General features: G+C 38.6%; 1 protein-coding gene across 2 annotated transcripts in view; it reads left to right on the top strand.

Annotated features, from left to right (window-relative positions):
• Window positions 1-22774, top strand: part of ITGA1 (integrin subunit alpha 1) — a 166319-nt gene that overhangs the window by 72110 nt on the left and 71435 nt on the right. For both annotated transcript variants that reach the window (XM_002921554.4, XM_034656939.1), the window contains exons 4-7: window positions 2361-2449; window positions 2558-2669; window positions 3288-3415; window positions 21336-21484. In XM_002921554.4, coding sequence (XP_002921600.2) covers window positions 2361-2449; window positions 2558-2669; window positions 3288-3415; window positions 21336-21484 — 478 coding nt within the window. The remainder of the gene's footprint in view (window positions 1-2360; window positions 2450-2557; window positions 2670-3287; window positions 3416-21335; window positions 21485-22774) is intronic.

The raw sequence follows: 22774 nt of genomic DNA, 5'->3' as shown, positions 1-22774 counted from the left end.
TATATCCAGTATTCTCATTAAAAATAAATTTTTAACTGAAGAAAAGATTAAAAGAATATGTAAACATTCTTCAGTTCTTATCATTCAGATTCACATAAAATGACATTTTGATTCTGTCTGTCCTTCATTTGCTCTAGAATTCATGATAAAATATCCATAGATTTAGAAATAAAAGACCTTTCCAAATAACCCCACCCATTACATTGCCTCCACAAAATTTATCTGTATCTTTTTTAAAAAGAAAATAGCACAGGAATTGTAATACATAAATTCTTTTGAGGAGAATAGCACAAGGTAAATTTATATAGAAATAGATATGTTTGATAGAAATCTCACTGTAATTCGAACATGACTAGAAAATCCCTACTAGAACTATCCAAGAATTAGAATCCTATCAGTGTTCTAAAAGCGTTAAATACCATTAAATTAATATATACTTTACAAGTTTAATTTCAAATCTTGTATTTTTCAGTTCTCTTTTTTTTCAATTTCCTATTTGTTTATTATGAACATTTTTCCTTTACATTTATGAGCATAGTTACAATAGCTGCTTTAATATCCTTGCCTCATAATTACAACATCTGGAATATCTCAACATCGCTTTCCATTTATTACCTTTCTCTTGAGGTTGAGTCACATTTTCCTGTTTTATCTTGTGTTTAGTAATTTTGGATTGTATCCTGGATTATACTTTTGAGTTTTAAGTGTGGAGATTCTAGATCTTTTATGTGTCTTTGAATAGTCTTAACTTTTTGTTTTAGCAAACAGTTTACTTGGCTGAACTCAATTTCCCGACTGTAGTGGGAAGGAATTAAAATCTCTATTCAGTTCTTTTAATTGTAGCTGAGCTGTTTGAAGTTTACCCTGCACATATACAGTTCAAGTCCTTCAGATATTTGGACAGAATATGCATGTATATTTTGGAACTCTCTTTTTGTGGCTCTACTTTCCAAGATATACCCCCTCACTTTGCAGTTGCTGTCATTACCCCAATTTCTGTCCTCTGTTTCTTCAAAACGTAAGACTTTGAGTTTTATTTGAGGTATAGCCAGTGACGAGGGACTTTCCTTGGGGGAAAACAAACACATAAACAGGAAACTCACCCAGTGTTAATATTTTCTTACAAGTACATACTTGCCTTTAGTTTCTGTCTGCTTTTGGTTGCTTTCCAGTGCCTTCAGATGGTTGTTTCTTTTTTTTCTCCTTTTCCTAGAGTTATAGTTGTTATTTCAAAAGACTTGTTCTGATAGAAGATACTCTTTCATTACTGGAAACTGTAACAGAGTTTTAACATTAGCATGGAGATTTAACTACCTCAACAACAATGGAGAAGTTCCTGCTATAGTCCCTAATGTCCCAAGAATGCTCATCCTGGGTCAACCCTAGTATAAAAAACTCTAATCCAGATTATTCAAGACCAGTGTAGATAGTAGCCCAGGTCCAGGTGCTTTCAAGGCAAACCAGATTAAACTCTGGGACAAAGACCACTGTCAGATTAGGAAGACCTTGGGACCATTCAGGAATCTCTGCTTCCATTCCCCACTTTAAGCTATATATGGTCTTAAGGTAGGAGAAACTTCTGTTCATGAACAGTGAATTAAATCTTTCTTGCACCTGAGTTTTGTCACTTTCAAATATTTCAGCACTCTGCTAAGCAGGGTTTAGAAGATTTCGATTTTCTTGTCCATTCTTTTTTCAATATGAATAACTGGAACTTCTTGCCAATTTTGCCAGGTTGGCATGCTTCAAGACCCAACAGTCCTATCTGGAATATCAAATGGCATCCCTTCATTGTGTTTCTTTTCTCCAAACGTCCTGACCACTGCTCAGTCTTGATCCAGTTTTCTTTGTTACCCTCATGTCCCCACGATGGTGAAATTAATGGTCATAAACTTATATTTGAGGGGTGTTTTTTTTTCTGCTCTGCTACTCATTTTCCCTCTTGTCAGAAATCATGTTTTATCATTGGTTATTTATAACATATAGGTATAACATGTAAGGTAGGTGTGTAAGTTTACATTATAACTACAATATTATGAGATTAAATATTTTATTTGTTTTAATTAACAAAAATGTGTGAAAGGCTATCCCACATTCTCTCATTGCCCCAGTAGTTCTGCATTCTTTTACAGTTCAGCAAAACTATTTGAGACAGTTATCCAGACAAAGTTTCTGGGACATAAGCCAGGTTTTCAGCCTTTGCTTGTTCATTATATTCCTTAATAATACTTTGAAGACTATTTAGTCGAATCAGATGAAAAATGTGCTATGATATGAGCAAAGCAAATAGAATGTCTTAATGAGAAGACACTTAATTATACTTTGTTTTCCACCCTCATAACATTTTGTCCTCTTTTTAGTTAATACATCCATTCCCAATGTCACGGAAGTAAAGGAGAACATGACATTTGGATCAACTTTAGTCACCAACCCAAACGGAGGGTTTCTGGTAAGAAAGCAAAGAGTTGGTTAATGAACCAGGAATGCTGTAATTGTAAGTCTTTAAAAAAAATCTGTTATATAGTTTTTAATCTTACGGTCTTTAATCTTTTAAAAGGCATGTGGCCCCTTATATGCCTATAGATGTGGACATTTGCATTACACAACTGGAATCTGTTCTGATGTCAGCCCCACATTTCAAGTCGTGAACTCCATTGCTCCTGTACGAGGTACACATTTTATGCAATGTTCTTACATGTTTGAAAACTGTGAGCAATGAATGACACATATGTATACACAGGAGCATACCAAAAAGCTTGAAGTATTTTCTCAGCCACCAGCATTACCAATTTAGGTAAATGTTTGCTTTGCCGATATATAGCCAAGCCCCACTGCTATTTTTGGAGCTGATTATTAGTGTAAATAACCTTTAACAGAGTCTTGTTTAAACATCATAGCTAAAGCTGCCACATTGTTTTTATTTAAAGAGTGAGTCTCTTTGAAGAAAGTAATCTCATTTGAAATACACACAGAATGAGAACAGTTATATAAAATTCATATTGCGGAAATTTCCAAAGATAACTCATACAGTGTTGATTACAACTAAGTAGAGATGAGTTTTACTTGAAAAGAATACCAAACCAATTGGTATTGAATGCAGTAGTGTTTATCCCCTTTACTTTTCCTAAAACTATTCTTTCTGATTATAAAAGCAGTGTGTCCATTATGTAGACTATCAGCTTATCTTTTAAAATGAGCTTACTTCAGCTATGAAAACACTCCATACACCTTCCTACTATCTAAAAAGATAAACTCCAAATTTGCACTGTTGACTCCTTTTATTACAGAATGCAGCACCCAGCTGGACATAGTCATAGTGCTGGATGGCTCCAACAGTATTTACCCCTGGGAGAGTGTTACAGCTTTTTTAAATGACCTTCTTGAAAGAATGGATATTGGTCCTAAACAGACACAGGTATGTGACTATGCATTTTGACTTCTGTTGTTCTAAAGGTAAAAATGCATAGGTTTTTAATAATACAAAATACTCTGAAAATAAATTAATCAATAAAGCTAATATTCAGGATGAATTTTATATTCTATATCTCTGAACTGTAAGACCCTGTTATTTTCTAAACAGAAAATATTATGAAATTGCCATTTCTAATGCTCTTGGAAAATATCCCCTATAAATGTCTGTAAAACCATAATTGTATTCTTACTTATAAGGTAAGTGTAGCCATCTTTGGTAATATCAGAGCAGCATTTCAGATTTTGTGGAAACGAATCTAACATCCCAAAGAACACGTCACATTTCAGTCTCTCATATTATACAAGTAAATTCATGAGTAACCACAGGATATCAGTTAAGGTCCATTTTTTCTCATATTTAGTAACTTATTTTCTTAAGTAAAAAGCACATGCTTCATGTTTTAGCTACAGTTAAGGTGAATAGGTTTTTTTTTTTAATTTCTCCCCATGAGTATCTATTTCTAAACACATCCCCTTTATTGCCATTAAGTGAAGTGAAACTTCTTGTGTGCCTCTCTCACTTTAGACACTGAGTTTGGGTTTAACTAATCTAATGTTTATTAAACTTATATGGTCGTATGCCTTAAAATCTGGAGACAACAGTGGATAACAGTCAATTAAATTTCAGAGTGAAGTCAGTGCCTTGAGAGGAGAAATTAGCACGGGAGTGAGAGTCAACATGGTTGTTTCATGGTTTGGGGACTGCTGCAGAGCACAGCACACTTTAGGACTGCACATGCAGACTGATGTCTTTCCTTTTGTCTCTGAGAGCTCCACTTCTGGAGAAATTTCTGAGGCACTGACAAAGTGGTCTGACTGCATTAATGTTTGCCACACCCACACACAGCGTGGGACATAAACACACACAGATATTTGTGTGTGTGTATGATATGCTTGTATATGTTTCTGTATATGTATACCTATAAATATATTTACACTTATATATAAAATGAATTTTTGCAAAAGGATGGTAGTAGAAGACTGCAAATTAGATGCAAACCTCAAAGTGGAAGGTCATATGACCATGTTCCAAGGCTGAATAGGTGAGAGCTAGGTAAGGGGTAAGTCTGTGAATATCCTACTGTACAATAAAGAACATCTTGAAATCAGTATAAAATTATTTAAAGAAAATGGACATTTATGCATCACAAAATGTAAATTTTCCTGGACGCAAGTTTCTCATTTGCAATTAATCTTCCCAAGTGAATTACCAGAAGTTTGGAGAGGATATTATATTTCTTCTTGCTACAGGGCATAAGGCAGCCTGCATCCTTTAAAAGACCACTCCAGAATTGTGACTTGCTCCTCCATTTTTTTTTCCCCTTCTGAGGACCTCTTTCATCCTTCTTTCCTGTCTTCCCCTAACCTTTCTCTCCTTGGTCAGTAAGATTTCACAGAGCTATAAAATTAAAGCTGGGCAGAATTGTGGAGGTCATCTAGCCCCAAATCTCAATTTATGGAGAAGATGGGAGAGTCTAGGTAACTTGTTCAAGGTTGCTTGCTTATTGATGAGAGATCAGAAACCATAGCTTTCAAAGTGTAGTTGAGCTGTCTGTCCTCGCTGGAGAACTTTCAGAGCTGGTCCTAAATATTAGGTCTCTAGTCCCTTTCAGTCCCTTTCATTTCATCATGACTGTCCCCGTCCTTCTGCAGCCAGCCCTGTGGCACTCTCTTCCCCTCACTGACACAGCTGCCATGAGATGGCTGGACCACAGTTCGGTCCTCTCTCATTGCCTTCCCCATGATGTGCTCTCTTCCCTTCCACTGTTTTGCCGAGCCCATTTGCTTCCTTATCCAGTACTTTCTTTCCAAAGCTAAGAATAGTCTTGGAATATTTTTTAATTTCTAGTATTTTTTAGTCATCTGGAAATTTTATTTTACTTTTAAATTCACTTATCTGTTCCACCATAAAAAAATTGATTTATCTGTAGCTATTTGTGGACATTAGTGTAGCAGTGACATGTTTGAAATTGCTCCACAACTTCGAGAAGTAAATCTATAAGACTGTCAGAAAAATAATCACCACCTCAGTGGGGATCTGTGCCAGTGACTCAGTTTTGTAAAGAAATAGATAACAATCAGTTGCTTATATGCCAGCCCATTCTGCTGCAATTTTGATGTTTCTATCCACTAGAACTGTAATTAATTTTATATTTCTACAGTGAAAGTCCTAATAGAGGAGCTATTCTGCCAGTCACCAGAGGAATTCTAGCCTGCCAGGGTGGCCTTTATGGACTCGTATGTCTTTCTTGGGGGAAACAATCACTCTATTCGGAGGAATGGGGGCCAGCCCTTAAGGGCTCCAATGCTACCAGCGAATGGGAGGGAAATAAACATACTCTGAGACAGAAGAGTCAGGTCACATTTACTCAGGTCTAGGACGTCATTCCACATGGGGAAGATTCCAGAATGCAGCCCTGTGCACTGAGTCATTTGTGATGTCTGACAACTTCACCCAACCTTCTTCCTAAGGAGAGAGGAGCTTCTTAAATGGCTGAATTTTTATGTCACATTTCGCTTGTATAATTCATTGTGAAGTTTAGCCATAATCCTTCATTCATTTACTCAAATGTTTTTCCCGAGGGTTTACAGTGTACCAGGCTCTGTGCTAGGTCTTGGATAATTGTGGAAATAAGACAGACACAGCCACCGCCCTCATAGGGCTTCTGTATAATGCGGTGTTTCTCCAAAACTGGCTCATAGAATTTCTTTTTCCAAATCCCTGAGGTGCTTGGACTGTACCCCAGATTTTCAGAATCGGAGTCTCTCAGGGTGGGGCTATAGAGCCTGCATTTTAAGTAAGTAAGCTACATGATTCTTAAACATGGTAAAGTTTGAGAAACAGGGGACTGATGCATTATTATATATTGATATGTATGTGTGTCTGCTGCCTCTCTAGATACAGACTTTAAATCACCTTTTAATCCTTTTCAGTGGCGAGCCAGTGTTTTGCTGTGATATAGTGGGCGCTTAATGAGACTCTGTTGAATAAATGTGTATATCATAATTAATGCTTTTAAAATTTTTTCTCTGATAGGTGGATGTTTAATGAGCCATTCTTTCTATAACTGACATTTTAATATTTTTTAAGTGTATTGCTTTATACTTTGGGCTTTAGTGTTTATACTTTAGTATTCTCTAATGTTTTTCTATTTTGGCTTAAGTTGTATTGATGACTAGTTTCATAACTAATTTTCTAAATGAAATGGATTGAAAAGGACATATTTACTAAGCCATCAATTTTGCTGAACTGTATTTAATAGGGTTTTAAATGTAACATATTTAAACTCCCTTTAAAGTCTGACCTTCCTTCAGTGGATTCAGAAAAGAAATTTGTTTATAGAAACTTTGGAAAAATACTTCCTCTTTAAAAAAATGTGTACTGAAAAGCATGGTTATCTTTCATCTGGTCTTATAGTAATTATCTCCAAAAACATAAATAATTTATTTTAACAACCATTTTTTTCCCTGACTGGTTGTAACACAATTTAAATAAGTTTGGATTGTTTTGTCTTTTGTTTTTGTTTTTGTTTTCAGTTAAAGCACCCAATTCTCCCCTAAAATTGGCAGACTTTGCTTCTGAAATTTTCCCTCCCAATTACTCATTCTCCGCCAGACAGGTTGGCATGTGCCTGTAGTCCCAGCTACTCCGAAGGCTGAGGCAGGAGGATTGCTTGACCCGAGGCATTCTGGGCTGTAGTGCACTATGCCGAGGTGCGTGCTAAGTTCGGCATCAATGTGGCAACCTCTCGGGAACGGGGAACCACCAGGTTGCCTAAGGAGCAGTGAAACGTCCCAGGTCAGAAATGGAGCAGGTCAATTACTTATCCTCCCTGCCTTCATTCCTGAAAGGGGAAGATATAAAAATAAATGGTGAGAGAGACTACAGATAAAAAGCTAAAAGCTGGATGGTGAATTCTTAAGACTCCTCATCCACCTCAAGGGTATAAATGAATTGAGAATGGAGTTGAGGGGGTTTGTGAAGATGTCTCTGTAAAAAGAGCCTAGTGAGCAAGACTTCCATGGAATCATATAATGAGTTTGATGTGTCCACTAAAGTTGGGACACATAGCTGACTGGTGCCTGACCCCTGCCTGAAATACCTAACGGGTGAGATAGGAGCCGACTCATTCCTGACAGGTAATCAGATGAGAGGTTGCTGCAGACGAACTGACCTGCAGGCCCAGTGTCCGTCAGTACAAAGAACATGTGTGTTTATGAGTCATCGTGGAATTGTGCTAGGTCCTATCCATAGGCTCTCCTGGAGGTGAACAGTGGCTTCTGCACAGAAAAGCAGAAGACATCCCTGATGTCTTGGGACTGCAGTAGTGAAATGTATTCACTCAGACAAGGATGTAAGTAAAGGGAAATCTGCAGAGAACCCACAAGAAGGCTGTTAACACCTGGTAAGCACCTGATCCATCTCAGGATAGCACCAGTCAAGTAAAAATTCCTGTACCCTTTATTCGTCTCCCCTACCCCTGTCCCTGGAGAGCTCAAAAGCTGCAGTTAAGGATCTAAGGGAAGCTGAGTAAAGAGACAACCAGTTGTGTCCCTTTCTCAACTACATGCTTCTCACCCCCTATAAGCCTTAGTAAGGGGAGGAGAGAAAATTTAACTATAAATCAACTTCAATATTTTGTCTTCTTGAGTTTGTTTTAATTTAGGTTGAACCATATGGAATTGTTGCTATTTGATCATTTTTTTACCTACAAATACAGCAACTTCATATGATACAACCTAAATTAAAATACACTTGACCCTAGAACAATATGAAGGTTAGGGTCACTGACTCCCTGCATAGTTAAAAATCTGCATATAACGTTTGACTCCGTGAGAACTTAACTGCTAATAGCCCACTGTTGACTGGAAGTCCTACCGATAACGTAAGCAATGGATGAACACATATTGTGTATGTTATACATATTACATACCATATTCTTAAAATAAAATAAGCTAGAGAAAAGAAAATGTTATTAAGAAAATCATAAGGAAGAGAAAACACATTTACAGCACTACACTGTATTTACCAAAAAAAAAATGTCATGTATCAGTGGACCCACACAGTTCAAACCTGTGTTGCTTAAGGGTCAAATTGTATAGGTCTTTTTTTTTTTTAACAGATATTTTAAAACAAAGAATACGATGTTTATCTTTCTATCTGGGCAGAATGGAAGAACTTCACCCTAAATAAGTTTTAAAGGGATCCTGTGCCAAAAAAATTCACATTCTGACTATACCTCATGAGTCCTTGTTTATTATATTGATTACAGTCATACACTTAGTACAACAGGTAAAGATGAAATATGATAGTCTAGTCTCCATCATACAAATCTATGATAGATTTGTCATTTAGTAATCACATGTATTGAAAGGTAGCTGCAAAGATGTGAAAGTAATTATCAACACAATGAAGAAAAAAAGAAAGGAAGGAAGGGAGGAAGGAAGGAAAACAAATAAAAAAGCTTTTATTAAGGAGTGCACTTGTCGTGATGACCACAGAATGATGTGTGGAAATGTTGAATCACACCATACTGTGCACCTGAAACTAACACTGTATGATAACTAAATGGAATTAAAATTAAAAACTTTAAAAAATAAATAAAGTATCCATATGACAATTAGTATACCTTAGGAGACTCAAAACAATGACAAAAAGATCAACTCCAAATAGTTACTCAAAATTTCTTCCATATTTCTGTGTGGTCCTGGGAATTAAGACTTTTGCAAACATAGTGAAGGAAATTTTGTAAACCAATTTTTTGCCCAAGACAGAGGAAAGACTATAAAATTGCCTTTTAAAAAAACACCGATAAAAACAAACCTGAAACACTCTTGAGTTTGCCATAAAAGATATGATGGTATAAACCTTATGGAGGTCTTATTGATCCTCAATACCTAAACGTAACATTGTTTTTAATAATAAATGAGAATGATATAAATATGCCAAATACGAGTGCATTACCCTAAATAAAACCAGTAAATTGTGAGGCTTGATATAAAAGTGAAATATACTAATGGAACAATGTCTAGATTGTTGCTATCAAGAGTGTAGCATAACATTAAACCAGGCAAAATGAAAGAGAGAAATTAATTAAATTTTAGGAATATTATTTATCTTTCTTTTTACTGCACATTTTATGGCCATTTCCCTAGAAGCCTTAAATATGAGGCCTGATTCATTGTTTTGAAGTCTGAAAAGAAGCCTGACTGCACCTTGCAGCCGTATCCTTGTCAGTCAGGCTATAGTTTCTGACAGTGGTGCTGTGAATGAGGTGAATCTGCTCCATCACTAACCACCAAGTCTCCATTTTCCCCTGCCTCCATCCATAACTCACTTGAGTTATCTTTCCAAGATAACATAGCATTTCCCTGGATAAAAAATCTCCTGTCTTTGCCTACTGAATAATATCCAAGCTCTCCAGTGGGCTATATGGCATCTGTCACCTGGAACTAGTCATTCCCACTGCCCCCTGCCTCCTTGGTGCCTTTTTGCCTCCCTTGGTGCTCTTGCAGCCACTCCTCCCCTGGCCTTCCCTGAACACATCGTCAGTGTTCACAGGCGTCCCCCTGCCCAGAGTGCCCTTCTCCACCCCAGGCCCTAGGTGCTAGGTAAACATCATAGATTCAGTTCCAATGTCACTTGCTCTGTCACTTTTCATGATCTTTCCACCCCTGCTTCGCATAAACAATTCTTTCTCCTCCGATGTTCCTGTACCTTGTGCTCACCCTTCACTTATTCGTCTCATCAGTTGGTAGCACTACTTTTTGCCTCATGTGTCTGTCTCTCCTGGCAGACTGTGAATTCCACTTTGACAACATTGTGCCTTAATCATTTTATTTATGGACTACAATTTAGAGTTTTATGTGTGGCCAAGCACATAGGAGATAAATCATTTGGGTTGGAAAAATGTCATTGCTGGGATTTTTCTCCTTGTATTAAAAATCACCATTGTAATGACCTCCTTCTCTCATTCCACTTCATGAAGTCATCGAGCTAGAAGTACTTGTTTGTGGGGACTCCTTCCAGACACACCTTGACATTTGATTTCAGGCTTTTCTTTGCAGGTGTTCCATCCCCAGCCCCATTCACCTTTCATCCTGATTTCTGCCATGGTCTTCTCTCTCCTCAGAACTTTATTTTTACTCTCCTATCCTTGCATTTTTGAACTTGGATGAGTTTCATTGCAGCAGCATCCAAGAGGGCAGCTAAAGACACACTTTTCCTAGGACTTGTATCTGTCATCTATCAATTTTATGTTTCTGAGGACTCATTTCATCTCCTTGGGAACGAGTCTTATTTATGTCTCTTTCCATAGTGACAAGGGGTTAAGCCTGGTTTCAGCAACATAGCCTCAGAATGGCCCATGCTGACAGTTCACTTGTACTGCACTCTGTATTATTACCGCATCAGACTCTGACTTAATTACATTAGAAGCACATTATAGGGCAGGGCTTTTGTACCATAGTTTGGTAAAAAGAAGTATAAAATTGGCCAGACACAAAGCCTGAGCTCTTTTCATGTTAAGCAATTGTGCATCTTTTTTTTTTAAAGATTTTATTTATTTATTCGACAGAGATAGAGACAGCCAGCGAGAGAGGGAACACAAGCAGGGGGAGTGGGAGAGGAAGAAGCAGGCTCATAGCAAAGGAGCCTGATGTGGGGCTCGATCCCATAACACCGGGATCACGCCCTGAGCCGAAGGCAGATGCTTAACCGCTGTGCCACCCAGGCGCCCCAGCAATTGCGCATCTTACACAGAGAACGTCATTGTTTTACCCTATCATTATTCTCCTAAAGAAGCCATTGAGTTGGTAATGTTAATTGTTGAATGAAAGCCCAGAAACTTAGTTCATGCTAGAAATTAAAATTTAGGCACTGCTGCTATAACGTTGACTTAACAATACAAAGTAATAATACAACTCTAAATGAGAAAATAATGCCATTCCTTCATAGCTCTTTGACTTAATGCACTTAATAGCTATTTTACACACTTCTCTTTCTTAAACTTCTTTGTCATTTTGTTGTGACTTGAAGTTTCATGAGAGATAAATCAGAAGTTATATTTCGCAGGGGCGCCTGGGTGGCACCGCGGTTGGGCGTCTGCCTTCGGCTCAGGGCGTGATCCCGGCATTATGGGATCGAGCCCCACATCGGGCTCCTCTGCTGGAAGCCTGCTTCTTCCTCTCCCACTCCCCCTGCTTGTGTTCCCTCTCTCGCTGGCTGTCTCTATCTCTGTCAAATAAATAAATAAAACCTTTAAAAAAAAAAAAAGAAGTTATATTTCGCACATTCACTTTCCTCCTCTTTCTTCTCTACCCCCCAAAAGAAATGAAGCCGCTTAGATAATTAATTCATTGTAATTTGTCAGATATATATGAAGTATCTTATTGATCAAATATTATGCTAGGTGTCATGGACAGTTTAAAAATTAAAAAAAAACAAAAAACAAAAAACTGAAACTTTGTCCCTGAAACCAAAAGACTTCCAACTTAGAAATGAGATAAAATCTTGTATTTGGGTAACTGCAGTACATGATACTGTATCATGAACATAACAAAGGTGAATGAGGCAGAACAATTAATTGATCTTTACAAGTAGGTAACTCAGTATTGTAAAGAAATGCTTTCCAAAATACGTTGCTTGAGGTGTTGAATATGTTTCTCCAAAAAAAAATTGCCGTAAATAAAAATAAAATATACCAGGTATTTCCAATTCATGATTCACAATTCATGTTTTCGTATTCGAGATTCTGAAAGCACTTTCACTCATTTCCAAGATTTATTTATTTACTATTTTAGGGAGGAGGGGAGGGGCAGAGGGAGAGAGAGAATCTCAAGAAGACTCCTAGCTAAGCATGGAGCCCAATGCAGAGCTCAGTCTCACAACCGTGAGATCAGACACCCTAACTAAAACCAGGAGTCAGTCACCCAACTGACTGAGCCACCCAGGCCCCCCTCTGAGAACACTTTCAAAAGAATTNGTTCATGTTTTCGTATTAGAGATTCTGAAAGCACTTTCACTCATTTCCAAGATTTATTTATTTACTATTTTAGGGAGGAGGGGAGGGGCAGAGGGAGAGAGAGAATCTCAAGAAGACTCCTAGCTAAGCATGGAGCCCAATGCAGAGCTCAGTCTCACAACCGTGAGATCAGACACCCTAACTAAAACCAGGAGTCAGTCACCCAACTGACTGAGCCACCCAGGCCCCCCTCTGAGAACACTTTCAAAAGAATTTGCTTATGAGTCAGAGTAGAGCGACTGGAGGCAGGAGTAAGAGAAAGCCTTGGCCTTTCGCATTTGAAATTTGTGGCTTTTTGTTGTTGTTGTTATTGTTATTAATATAAATAGCAGAGGGAGAGGGGCACCTGGGTGGCACAGCGGTTAGGCGTCTGCCTTCGGCTCAGGGCGTGATCCCGGCATTCTGGGATCGNATTGTTATTAATATAAATAGCAGAGGGAGAGGGGCGCCTGGGTGGCACAGCGGTTAGGCTTCTGCCTTCGGCTCAGGGCGTGATCCCGGCATTCTGGGATCGAGCCCCACATCAGGCTCCTCCGCTATGNGACTCCCAGCTAAGCATGGAGCCCAATGCAGAGCTCAGTCTCACAACCGTGAGATCAGACACCCTAACTAAAACCAGGAGTCAGTCACCCAACTGACTGAGCCACCCAGGCCCCCCTCTGAGAACACTTTCAAAAGAATTTGCTTATGAGTCAGAGTAGAGCGACTGGAGGCAGGAGTAAGAGAAAGCCTTGGCCTTTCGCATTTGAAATTTGTGGCTTTTTGTTGTTGTTGTTATTGTTATTAATATAAATAGCAGAGGGAGAGGGGCGCCTGGGTGGCACAGCGGTTAGGCTTCTGCCTTCGGCTCAGGGCGTGATCCCGGCATTCTGGGATCGAGCCCCACATCAGGCTCCTCCGCTATGAGTGCTTCTCCCTCTCCCACTCCCCCTGCTTGTGTTCCCTCTCTCGCTGGCTGTCTCTATCTCTGTCAAATAAAAAAAAATCTTAAAATAAATAAATAGCAGAGGGAGAAAGAGAGGCAGACAAAAGAGATAAAGGCAGAGCGACAGAGAGGATAGATGTAGAAGGGGGTCCTACTGTAAAGAAACTTGTTAACTTTGTGTTCCTCAGTGTTTTTCAAGATTAGTTGACCATGGAACTCTTTAAAAATCATACCTAATAACATACAAAATGATGCTAGCGCTCCTAGGAGGGGGGTAAGGGAATATTAGTTCGTGGCCTAGCTGAAGAAGGATTATAAATCTCATGTTTAAATGGAGGGTGTGAATCAGTGTTACAAACCTCTGGTTCATGTAACAGAATCCTCAGCCCGTGGTGTGTCTGATTTATGGTCTAGCCTGAATCTTAGTTCTCTTTGGCCTTAGGTTATAATTATATACCTATATCTTTTGTTCTGCTTAATCAGGAAGTTCAAACTGTATCTCCCCAGGAAGTAAAGGCTTCCCTTCCAGGTGTTTCTGAGAGGCAACTGTTCTACTTGTGATTCATTCCATCCTTATGAGTGTTGTACCATCTTCCCGTACTCTTTTACTGATGTCATAAGCTACTCTATTTCCGTTTTCTCTTAAAGCCCACATCGAACCTATTGCTTCTTTTAGCTGCCAGCCCTGCTTGCTTATTTCCATTCAGCAAACATGCCTAGAATCTTCCTCATCAGTGTTCTACTTAACTTCTACCCTCTGGTTCTTGTATCATTCCAACAACTGAAGCAACTGACTGCTTCAAGTCAAATATGATTATTGGCTGTTTTTATTTTTCTCAATTCCTAGAATAATTTCAATTCCTCATCATTTTTGACAAATTAACTCCAGCCAACTTTGCTTTCTCCCATTCTACATTCATAAGCCATTGTCTCTTCTTTACCTGGGTATCTCACTCAGGAGACTACATCTTCTTCCCTCCATGAGGCCTTTCAATGTGAGACAGTAAATATGCTTATGTTTCTCTCCTCCAGCCTCCTTACAATGTGTATTCATCACTTGGTTCACTTTTTATCTTGTTATTTAATCATCCCCTTTATTTGATTCTGTCATATATGCATATATACACAGTGTGCTAGTATGAATCTGTTTTACCAGCCTTAAATCATACACTAAGCTGGGACTGAAACTGTTTTTATTCACTGAGTCTCATCAATACTCAGCAAAGCACTACTTATGTTTGTTTTCTGATTTAACCATTTTCCTGTGATGAAAATCAATAAATGGCACCCTTTTTATGGGGAATACACAGCAGACCATATTCTGCCTGGTTCCTAAGGAAATAGGCAGCCCAGTATCAGCCAGGGACATACACTGTGTCATTTCCCTGAGATTTGAGTTTCCACTGCCCAGTCTTCTCATTTCCCACACTTCTTGTTGTCTTTCTTTTTCTGCTTATCATTAGTCCCCTGGTATCTCAATTTTCTACTTGCTTATGTGAAATGTTACAGTCATCTAGTAAGAATGTATGCGGGTCAACTGTAAGCAAAGCAAAGCAGTGGCGTGGAATAAGAGAATACGAAAAGCTGTGTCATAGTCCATGCTCTTTACCCCTCCTTGCCCCTCTAGAACATATAATGTAGTTGGGGAAATTAAGCACGTGTACAAAGCAGTTGAGAAGAATGCTGTACTCACAGGAGCAAAACAGACAAGATTGCCTCAGGGCTTGGAGAAGAGGAAAATGGGTAGGAGCTAGATTGGTGACAAGGTGGGGAAAGTTTTGCAGAGAAGTGAAACTTGAATTGGATCTTCCAGAATGGGGGGTAAAAATTTAGTTTTCTTGGAGGGATGAGAAAGGGTAGGGACAGCACTTGGACTGGGGAATGCTAAAGTTGAGGGAGAACAAAGAAGGTACAGTCAGGCTGTTGAGTGACTGCAGGTCAGGGAAAGAAAACTGAATTTTACCCTACAGGTCTCGTATTTCAAGGAGCACCTTGAAGTTTTATCTGTTTTCTGTATTAAGTAGAATAAAAATTCTCTTTTAAAGTGTGTTTCAAAGTCATTGATGTAGTAGGCAATGGAGAGTTATTAGAGATTTTTGAATAAGGAAAATTGTGATTAAAACAGAATTTCAAGACAGTTAATCTTCCATGAATATGTAGAAGGAGCTGAGGAGAATGGAAACACAAGGGAGAGCAAGAGTGGAGAGACCAACGATTGCCACAGCCAGGTTCAAGGCAGTGAGGTCTGGCCTGGGCCAATGAAGAAATTTAGAAACAGGGATAATAGCTGACACGAAAAGAGGTAGAATTTATGCCAATTAAAGAAGGCTGCTTTGTGCCATAATATTTGACATTTGCAACATACTTTATATATCTTATAAAACCTTCTATGAGCTATTGAATTATCTGGACACCAGGAATAGCAGAAAAATTTTAGCCCCTTGGTAAGTCAGAAATCAGTGCTTTATATCTTCTCTCTCCCTTCCTTAGGTCTGGTTTCCCAGACACAAACCCTGAGAAAATGAGCCAAGTGACAGTGATTTACTAAGGGAGTGCTTTTAAAAGAAAATAGTAAGAGATTTGGGGAGCAAAACAGTAGCAACTGAGGACAACCAAGGGTGTGATTTCAGATGAAATCAAGACCTCAGGCTGGATCTGGAAGGGAGCTCCAAGTTGAGNAAAATAGTAAGAGATTAAAAGAAAATAGTAAGAGATTTGGGGAGCAAAACAGTAGCAACTGAGGACAACCAAGGGTGTGATTTCAGATGAAATCAAGACCTCAGGCTGATCTGGAAGAAAATAGTAAGAGATTAAAAGAAAATAGTAAGAGATTTGGGGAGCAAAACAGTAGCAACTGAGGACAACCAAGGGTGTGATTTCAGATGAAATCAAGACCTCAGGCTGATCTGGAAGAAAATAGTAAGAGATTAAAAGAAAATAGTAAGAGATTTGGGGAGCAAAACAGTAGCAACTGAGGACAACCAAGGGTGTGATTTCAGATGAAATCAAGACCTCAGGCTGATCTGGAAGAAAATAGTAAGAGATTAAAAGAAAATAGTAAGAGATTTGGGGAGCAAAACAGTAGCAACTGAGGACAACCAAGGGTGTGATTTCAGATGAAATCAAGACCTCAGGCTGATCTGGAAGAAAATAGTAAGAGATTAAAAGAAAATAGTAAGAGATTTGGGGAGCAAAACAGTAGCAACTGAGGACAACCAAGGGTGTGATTTCAGATGAAATCAAGACCTCAGGCTGATCTGGAAGGGAGCTCCAAGTTGAGTCAAGGGACTGGTCTTTCACTGCCTGGACTCAGACATTGCCTATGGAGCAGGGCAAGGGGTGAGGAGGGAGAAAATTTCCAGGCACTTCTGGCTGTTTGAGCCTCTGGGACAAAGCAGCTCTAGCATTCCAAGGGCAGTCAGTCATTTGAAGAGACTCTCAGGTGGAGTTGTTAGAAGCAAAGTATAAAGAAAGGGTGAGCCAACAGGCAGTTATAAGTTCTCTAAAGAATAAACACGGAATTGAGATATATGCTAAGTAGGTAGAGAAGGAGAGAGAGAAGATATAAAGCACTGATTTTTTTTATATATTATGTCACCATGCAGTACATCCCTGGTTTTTGATGTAAAGTTCGATGATTCATTAGTTGCGTATAACACCCAGTGCACCATGCAATACGTGCCCTCCTACTACCCATCACCAGCCTATCCCATTCCCCCACCCCCATCACCTCTGAAGCCCTCAGTTTGTTTCTCAGAGTCCATAGTCTCTCATGCTTCATTCCCCCTTCTGATTACCCCCCCTTCCTTTATCCCTTTCTTCCCCTACCGATCTTCCTAGTTCTTATGTTCCATAGATGAGAGAAATCATATGATAATTGTCTTTCTCTGCTTGACTTATTTCACTTAGCATTATCTCCTCCAGTGCCGTCCATGTTGCAGCAAATGTTGAGAATTCGTTCTTTCTGATAGCTGAGTAATATTCCATTGTATATATGGACCACAGCTTCTTAATCCAGTCATCTGTTGAAGGGCATCTCGGCTCCTTCCATGATTTGGCTATTGTGGACAATGCAGCTATGAACATTGGGGTGCATATGGCCCTTCTCTTTACTACGTCTGTATCTTTGGGGTAAACACCCAGTAGTGCAATGGCTGGGTCATAAGGTAGCTCAATTTTTAACTTTTTAAGGGACCTTCACACTGTTTTCCAGAGTGGCTGTACCAACTTGCATTCCCACCAGCAATGTAGGAGGGATCCCCTTTCTCCACATCCTCTCCAGCAATTCAAATCAGTGTATATCAAATGTCAAATATTATGGCACAAAGCAGCCTTCTTTAATTGGCATAAACTCTGCCTCTTTTCATATGACCTCCTCCCCATGTATCAGTGTGATACACTCTTTTTCCTGAGCCGTTAATAGCTTATGACTAGAATTCTATTGAACTCAATAAATGGAAGCAAAGTGCACGCATTAATACGAAGGAGTAGGACTGTTGGGCACTGTTATGTGCAACCACATTAGAGATTCATGGCCATAACTTTAAAGTGAGACCAGTCTACAAGTTGTGTGATTTCTGTCTAGAAACATTTAGTGTCACAGAAGCATGCAAAGAAAAGGAGATATTTGGACTTAACCAGAGTTGGAAGTTAGCCAAGTGAGTTAATGGAGGGGAAAAAAGGTTCAAAGAGTTAAAGTTTCCAAGTAAATGATTGTGGTGATGGACCATGGAATCTAGGCTAAGTTAAAAAAAAAAAAAGTAAGATCTCTAAATTAATTGGAAGTCTTGATATGGTGAAGGAATTGATGAATTAGATATGCTAGGTAAATGAGATGAAGTTAATGTTCAGATGGAAGAACAGTTGCAATTGAGATGGAGGTACTGCAGTTTTTCCAGTTGAGAAGGTCAAGGATAAGACCTTGAGAGTGGACAATATAGGTGAGCTGCAGGAAAGAATTCCTGAAGATGAGGAAGTCAAAGAAATAAAAGACTAGGCTGTTCAATAGATTATCCAAATGAGAGGTTAGGGTGTTCAGTAGATTCACCCAAGTAGAAAAATGTCAAAGAGTAATGACAGGAATGACAGTTTTCAGAGTTCTCTGGTCTCCTGCTTAATCAAAAAAAAAAAAAAAGAGAGAGAGAGAGAGAAATAAAAACAAAGCAACTCTGTAAGATGTCCTGAATGGGTGAGCAATTAACTTCCACAGTACCATTTATTTATTTTGATACCCAAACATAAGCACGATGATTATCTAAGTAGCAAAATCATTTTACCTTTATTTACACTGAATATTTATATGTGCAAAGACAATGTCAAACCTTCATGGCATCCCTTAATAATTATTCAGTTTCTCCCTGGATTATTAATTAGAAGCTATGAAGGTCATTGGGAAAATATTTTTAAATCTTTGTGGAGAGTAATAGAGAACTGTCCATAACATTTAATTATAATTCAAGGAAATAACCTGGATTGGAGTTATGGGTATATCCTCATTCATTTTATTATTTTTTGCATAATTAGTTGGTTGTAGCCTACTTTATTTACAAAGGGACTTCTGGTCATCTTTATTCCAATTATAAGAGCAAATAATCATGGAACAGATGGTGACAGATATTCAGTGAAAGATATGTTCATAGAAGAGCAGAACTATCCTGGAGATGAATTGAGCAGATTGCATGTTCACTCAGCCTATTATGTACCTTATCTTACACTTGAATATGCTCTCTGATTATCTCTTATTTATCCTATACCCAACTAAGCAACTCTAAGGAAGAATTGATATGTTCTATTTCTATTTTAAAAATATGATCTGTTTGTTTGCTTGCTTTGCTTTATTATATTCTCCAGCACATCTAAATTAGGTAGCTGCTCATTAAATTCAAGTAGCAATGAAATGGTAGCAGCATTTAGTAGAAACAAGCAGGATGACGTGACAGAGAATGAGGGGGCTTTAGGGAGGTGCATTTTTGTAGAGAGGAAGTAGAGTGATGAAAAAAGCCCTGGAAAAGGGATTCACATCTTAGACTAGACCCTTTTCTGCCCCTTCACCATGAGGAGTATTTTAAACTTAAATTCCTCATTTATAAATTATGGTACTAATTTCTGTTACTATAATCTGAATAAATTAGGAAAAACGTTTTTAAAAAGCATTAAAAATATAGGATACTACTCTATTTAAGTATGGTGGCATAATTGCTCCAAGATGTCTAATGTACTCTAGAAGGTAGCTTGAAGATGATAAAGATTATTTTAAATTGGAAGGCTCTCTTATTGATTTCTGAAAATGTCAGAGCATACTTCTGGTTTCCAAGAACACACAACTGTGGAAATGTATCTATAAATCAGACATGTAATTAAGCCTGAAGATTTCTGACAACAGTGACATCTGCAAGGGAGGCTGGAAGGTAGATGCCAATCCCCTCTGCCACTTGGAAATAGGATCAGACTTGGAAATAGGATGGGTCTGAAGCAAGCACCAGACGCAACTATATCAATGGACAAGACACAATTGCCTGGGAAAGAAGGTAGCCTTGTCTCAAATGGCTTCCCTGATCCAAGAAATGTAGTGCCCTGAATTTCTACATTAAAAAGACATTCTCTTGGGTATAGAATTCTCTGAATCGCGAGTTTTGGGGAGAGAAAATTAAACAAAAAGTTATCTCCAGTCACGTTCTTGATGTAGATTAGTCTATTGGTTCACATCAATATTTAAAGAAAGGTATAGAAAAAGGATAAGAAAAATGGGCAGAGGGGAGAAATATGGAGGCAGGGAAATCAAATCTGGGGACACTTTACACCTCTTTATCATTTTACTCCATGGTGCCTCTGCAGTTAACTGCCCACATTATCGAGTCTATGCAAAAGACAGAGTGAAAGAAGGGAGGCAGAAAGAAAGGGAAGACAAAACATGAAAAGGGATGGTGGAGAGAAGGGCTGATGTGAGAGAAATGAAGCTGTGCCTGAGCTAAATAAAGCCTGAAGCACATATGTGCCCTCCCCAGATACATGCCCCGCTTATTACTCATCCAGCCTCATCTTGTTTCACTTCCCCTCACAGCCTGGTCCAGGCTCACTGACTTCCTTTTGGTTCTCAGGACGTCCCTGCTTTTTGCTCATCTCATCTTCTTTACACACAGATTCCCCTTGTGTGGACCCCATCCCCCGACTCAGCCTCCATTCAGGACAGGTCTCCACCCTCCTTGCACCTTTCAGACTTAACTTGAATATCACTTCTTTTTTTTTTAATATTTTATTTATTCATTTGAGAGAGAGAGAGACAGCCAGCGAGAGAGGGAGCACAAGCAGGGGGAGTGGGAGAGGAAGAAGCAGGCTCCCAGCGGAGGATCCTGACATGGGGCTCATCCCAGGACCCTGGGATCACACCCTGAGCCGAAGGCAGACGCTTAACTACTGAGCCACCCAGGCGCCCCTGAATATCACTTCTAAAAGGCTTTCCTTGAGCCTCTTTTGAAGCAGGACTTAGGTTCTACTTGCTAAATAGCTTTTCTATTACAGACCTCCCCACAGTTGAACATGCATTGGAATGATCGTGTGTTGAATTTCTCTCGCTTTCTCTCTCTCTCTCTCTAGTTTAGCTCTGTGAAGGCAGAGAGCATGTCAGTGTGTAGCACCTCCTACCCCCCAAGGCCTGCCAGAGTCATTCAGAAACTATTGAAGAGATAAACCAATTGCTTAAGAAGTTTAATAACAGCACTATCATTCTTGTTCTTTGGGCTGTGATTATCCACAAGTGGCAATGGTTATTGCTATCTAAATAGAAGGATTTGTGTACTGATGAATTTTTAAATTCATCTGAAAGACAAAAATGTGTATCTGATCTACATGTTTAAACTAAAGAAAATTGAAAACAGAGCATTGCTAGATGGATAACTCACAGTGGCTTGGTATTTCAGGTTGGAATTGTACAGTATGGAGAAAATGTAACCCATGAGTTCAACCTTAATAAGTACTCGTCAACGGAAGAGGTACTTGTGGCAGCAAATAAAATAATCCAGAGAGGTGGCCGCCAGACTATGACAGCCCTTGGAATAGACACAGCCAGGTATGTGGATTAAAAAATAAACCAAAGTAAAAGACTATGCAAAAAATAACTGCTCACAATCAAGCCTTTTGGAGTGTTGATTGAACATTTACCTTGGCAATATTTAAAGCCATCTTTTTAAAAAATAAGATCCCACTGATTAACTAATAGTTATAGGATCAAGTTTTTCTACAATATAGTTTCCCCACCCTTCATATCTTTCCTCTTATTCCAAAGGTTGAAATGATGGAAAACCAGTCACAAAAAGTACTGTAGTCTGCTGCATCATGGGTACTAACACATAATCTTAGTGAATATCTTTTCTCTTTGTTCTTTGTTTACAGCTTCTAGGAATCTCATTTTAAGAAATAGAATTAATATTCATCCACTTTTACTAAATATAAATTTATATCCTAGTATGTCCATAATTTTACAGTACCTGACTTGGGGTTATTGAAGCTCTCAAGTAAGAGTTCTTAAGAGGTCAAATTCAATATTACTGTATTTGAAATCATTTTCAGTGCAAAGATTAAAAGAAGTTGTAAGAACATCATTGTGCACTGTTTCTTTCTTCCTTTCTCCAAATTTCCTCTAATTTACATCCCTTCCTTCCTCCTACACCTCCATGGAGAGTACATAATCCACTCTAGCTGAACTTCATTCTATGAGAAGCTACAGAACTATCCTTTGATTACAATGTGAAACATTTTTTCTTTATTTTTCCCAACTGCATGCAACTCTTCTCTTGCTATTTTCTTCCTGAGTTTAAAGCTAGTAAGTTTCTGAACAAAAACTAAACAATACCAAAATCACAGGAAATCTAATAAATTGTCTGACTAATATTAAGGATCCTTCTGTTAAGTGTCTTCAACTTCTGGACTCTCATCTGATTTTAAAGAGCTAATTAGCCATGCTCTCATTTCACCTGCCTGCTAAGATCAGTATTTTAAGGGGGTTAAAATAGTAAATATGGATATTCCAAAGAATGGGTTCAATATTCAAAAAATTTAAAATTTCATGTGCAGCATTAGACTCGTGAGTGTTAGAGAAGCATGTGGTTCTAGTCATATAGGGCTCAAGAGAAAATAATCACAAACAGATGGGGTAATTTTACATTTACCTGCCTGTAGGATCACCAATTTGTGTGCACAGAGTGCACATGTTGAGATATACTGAATGCACCCTCTTAAATAATTGACTAAATGCGACTGCACATTCAAAGTAAATCAAAGTGTTCTTTGAAAGCTCCGAGCCTGTAGGAAGCTGTGTATTTTCCAAAGGCAACCACTTAAGAATGAATATTCATCTCTG

The sequence above is a fragment of the Ailuropoda melanoleuca genome, chromosome 3 (assembly GCF_002007445.2).
Source record: "Ailuropoda melanoleuca isolate Jingjing chromosome 3, ASM200744v2, whole genome shotgun sequence".
Classification (NCBI taxonomy): domain Eukaryota; kingdom Metazoa; phylum Chordata; class Mammalia; order Carnivora; family Ursidae; genus Ailuropoda; species Ailuropoda melanoleuca.
This window is presented reverse-complemented; position numbering and strand designations above follow the sequence as displayed.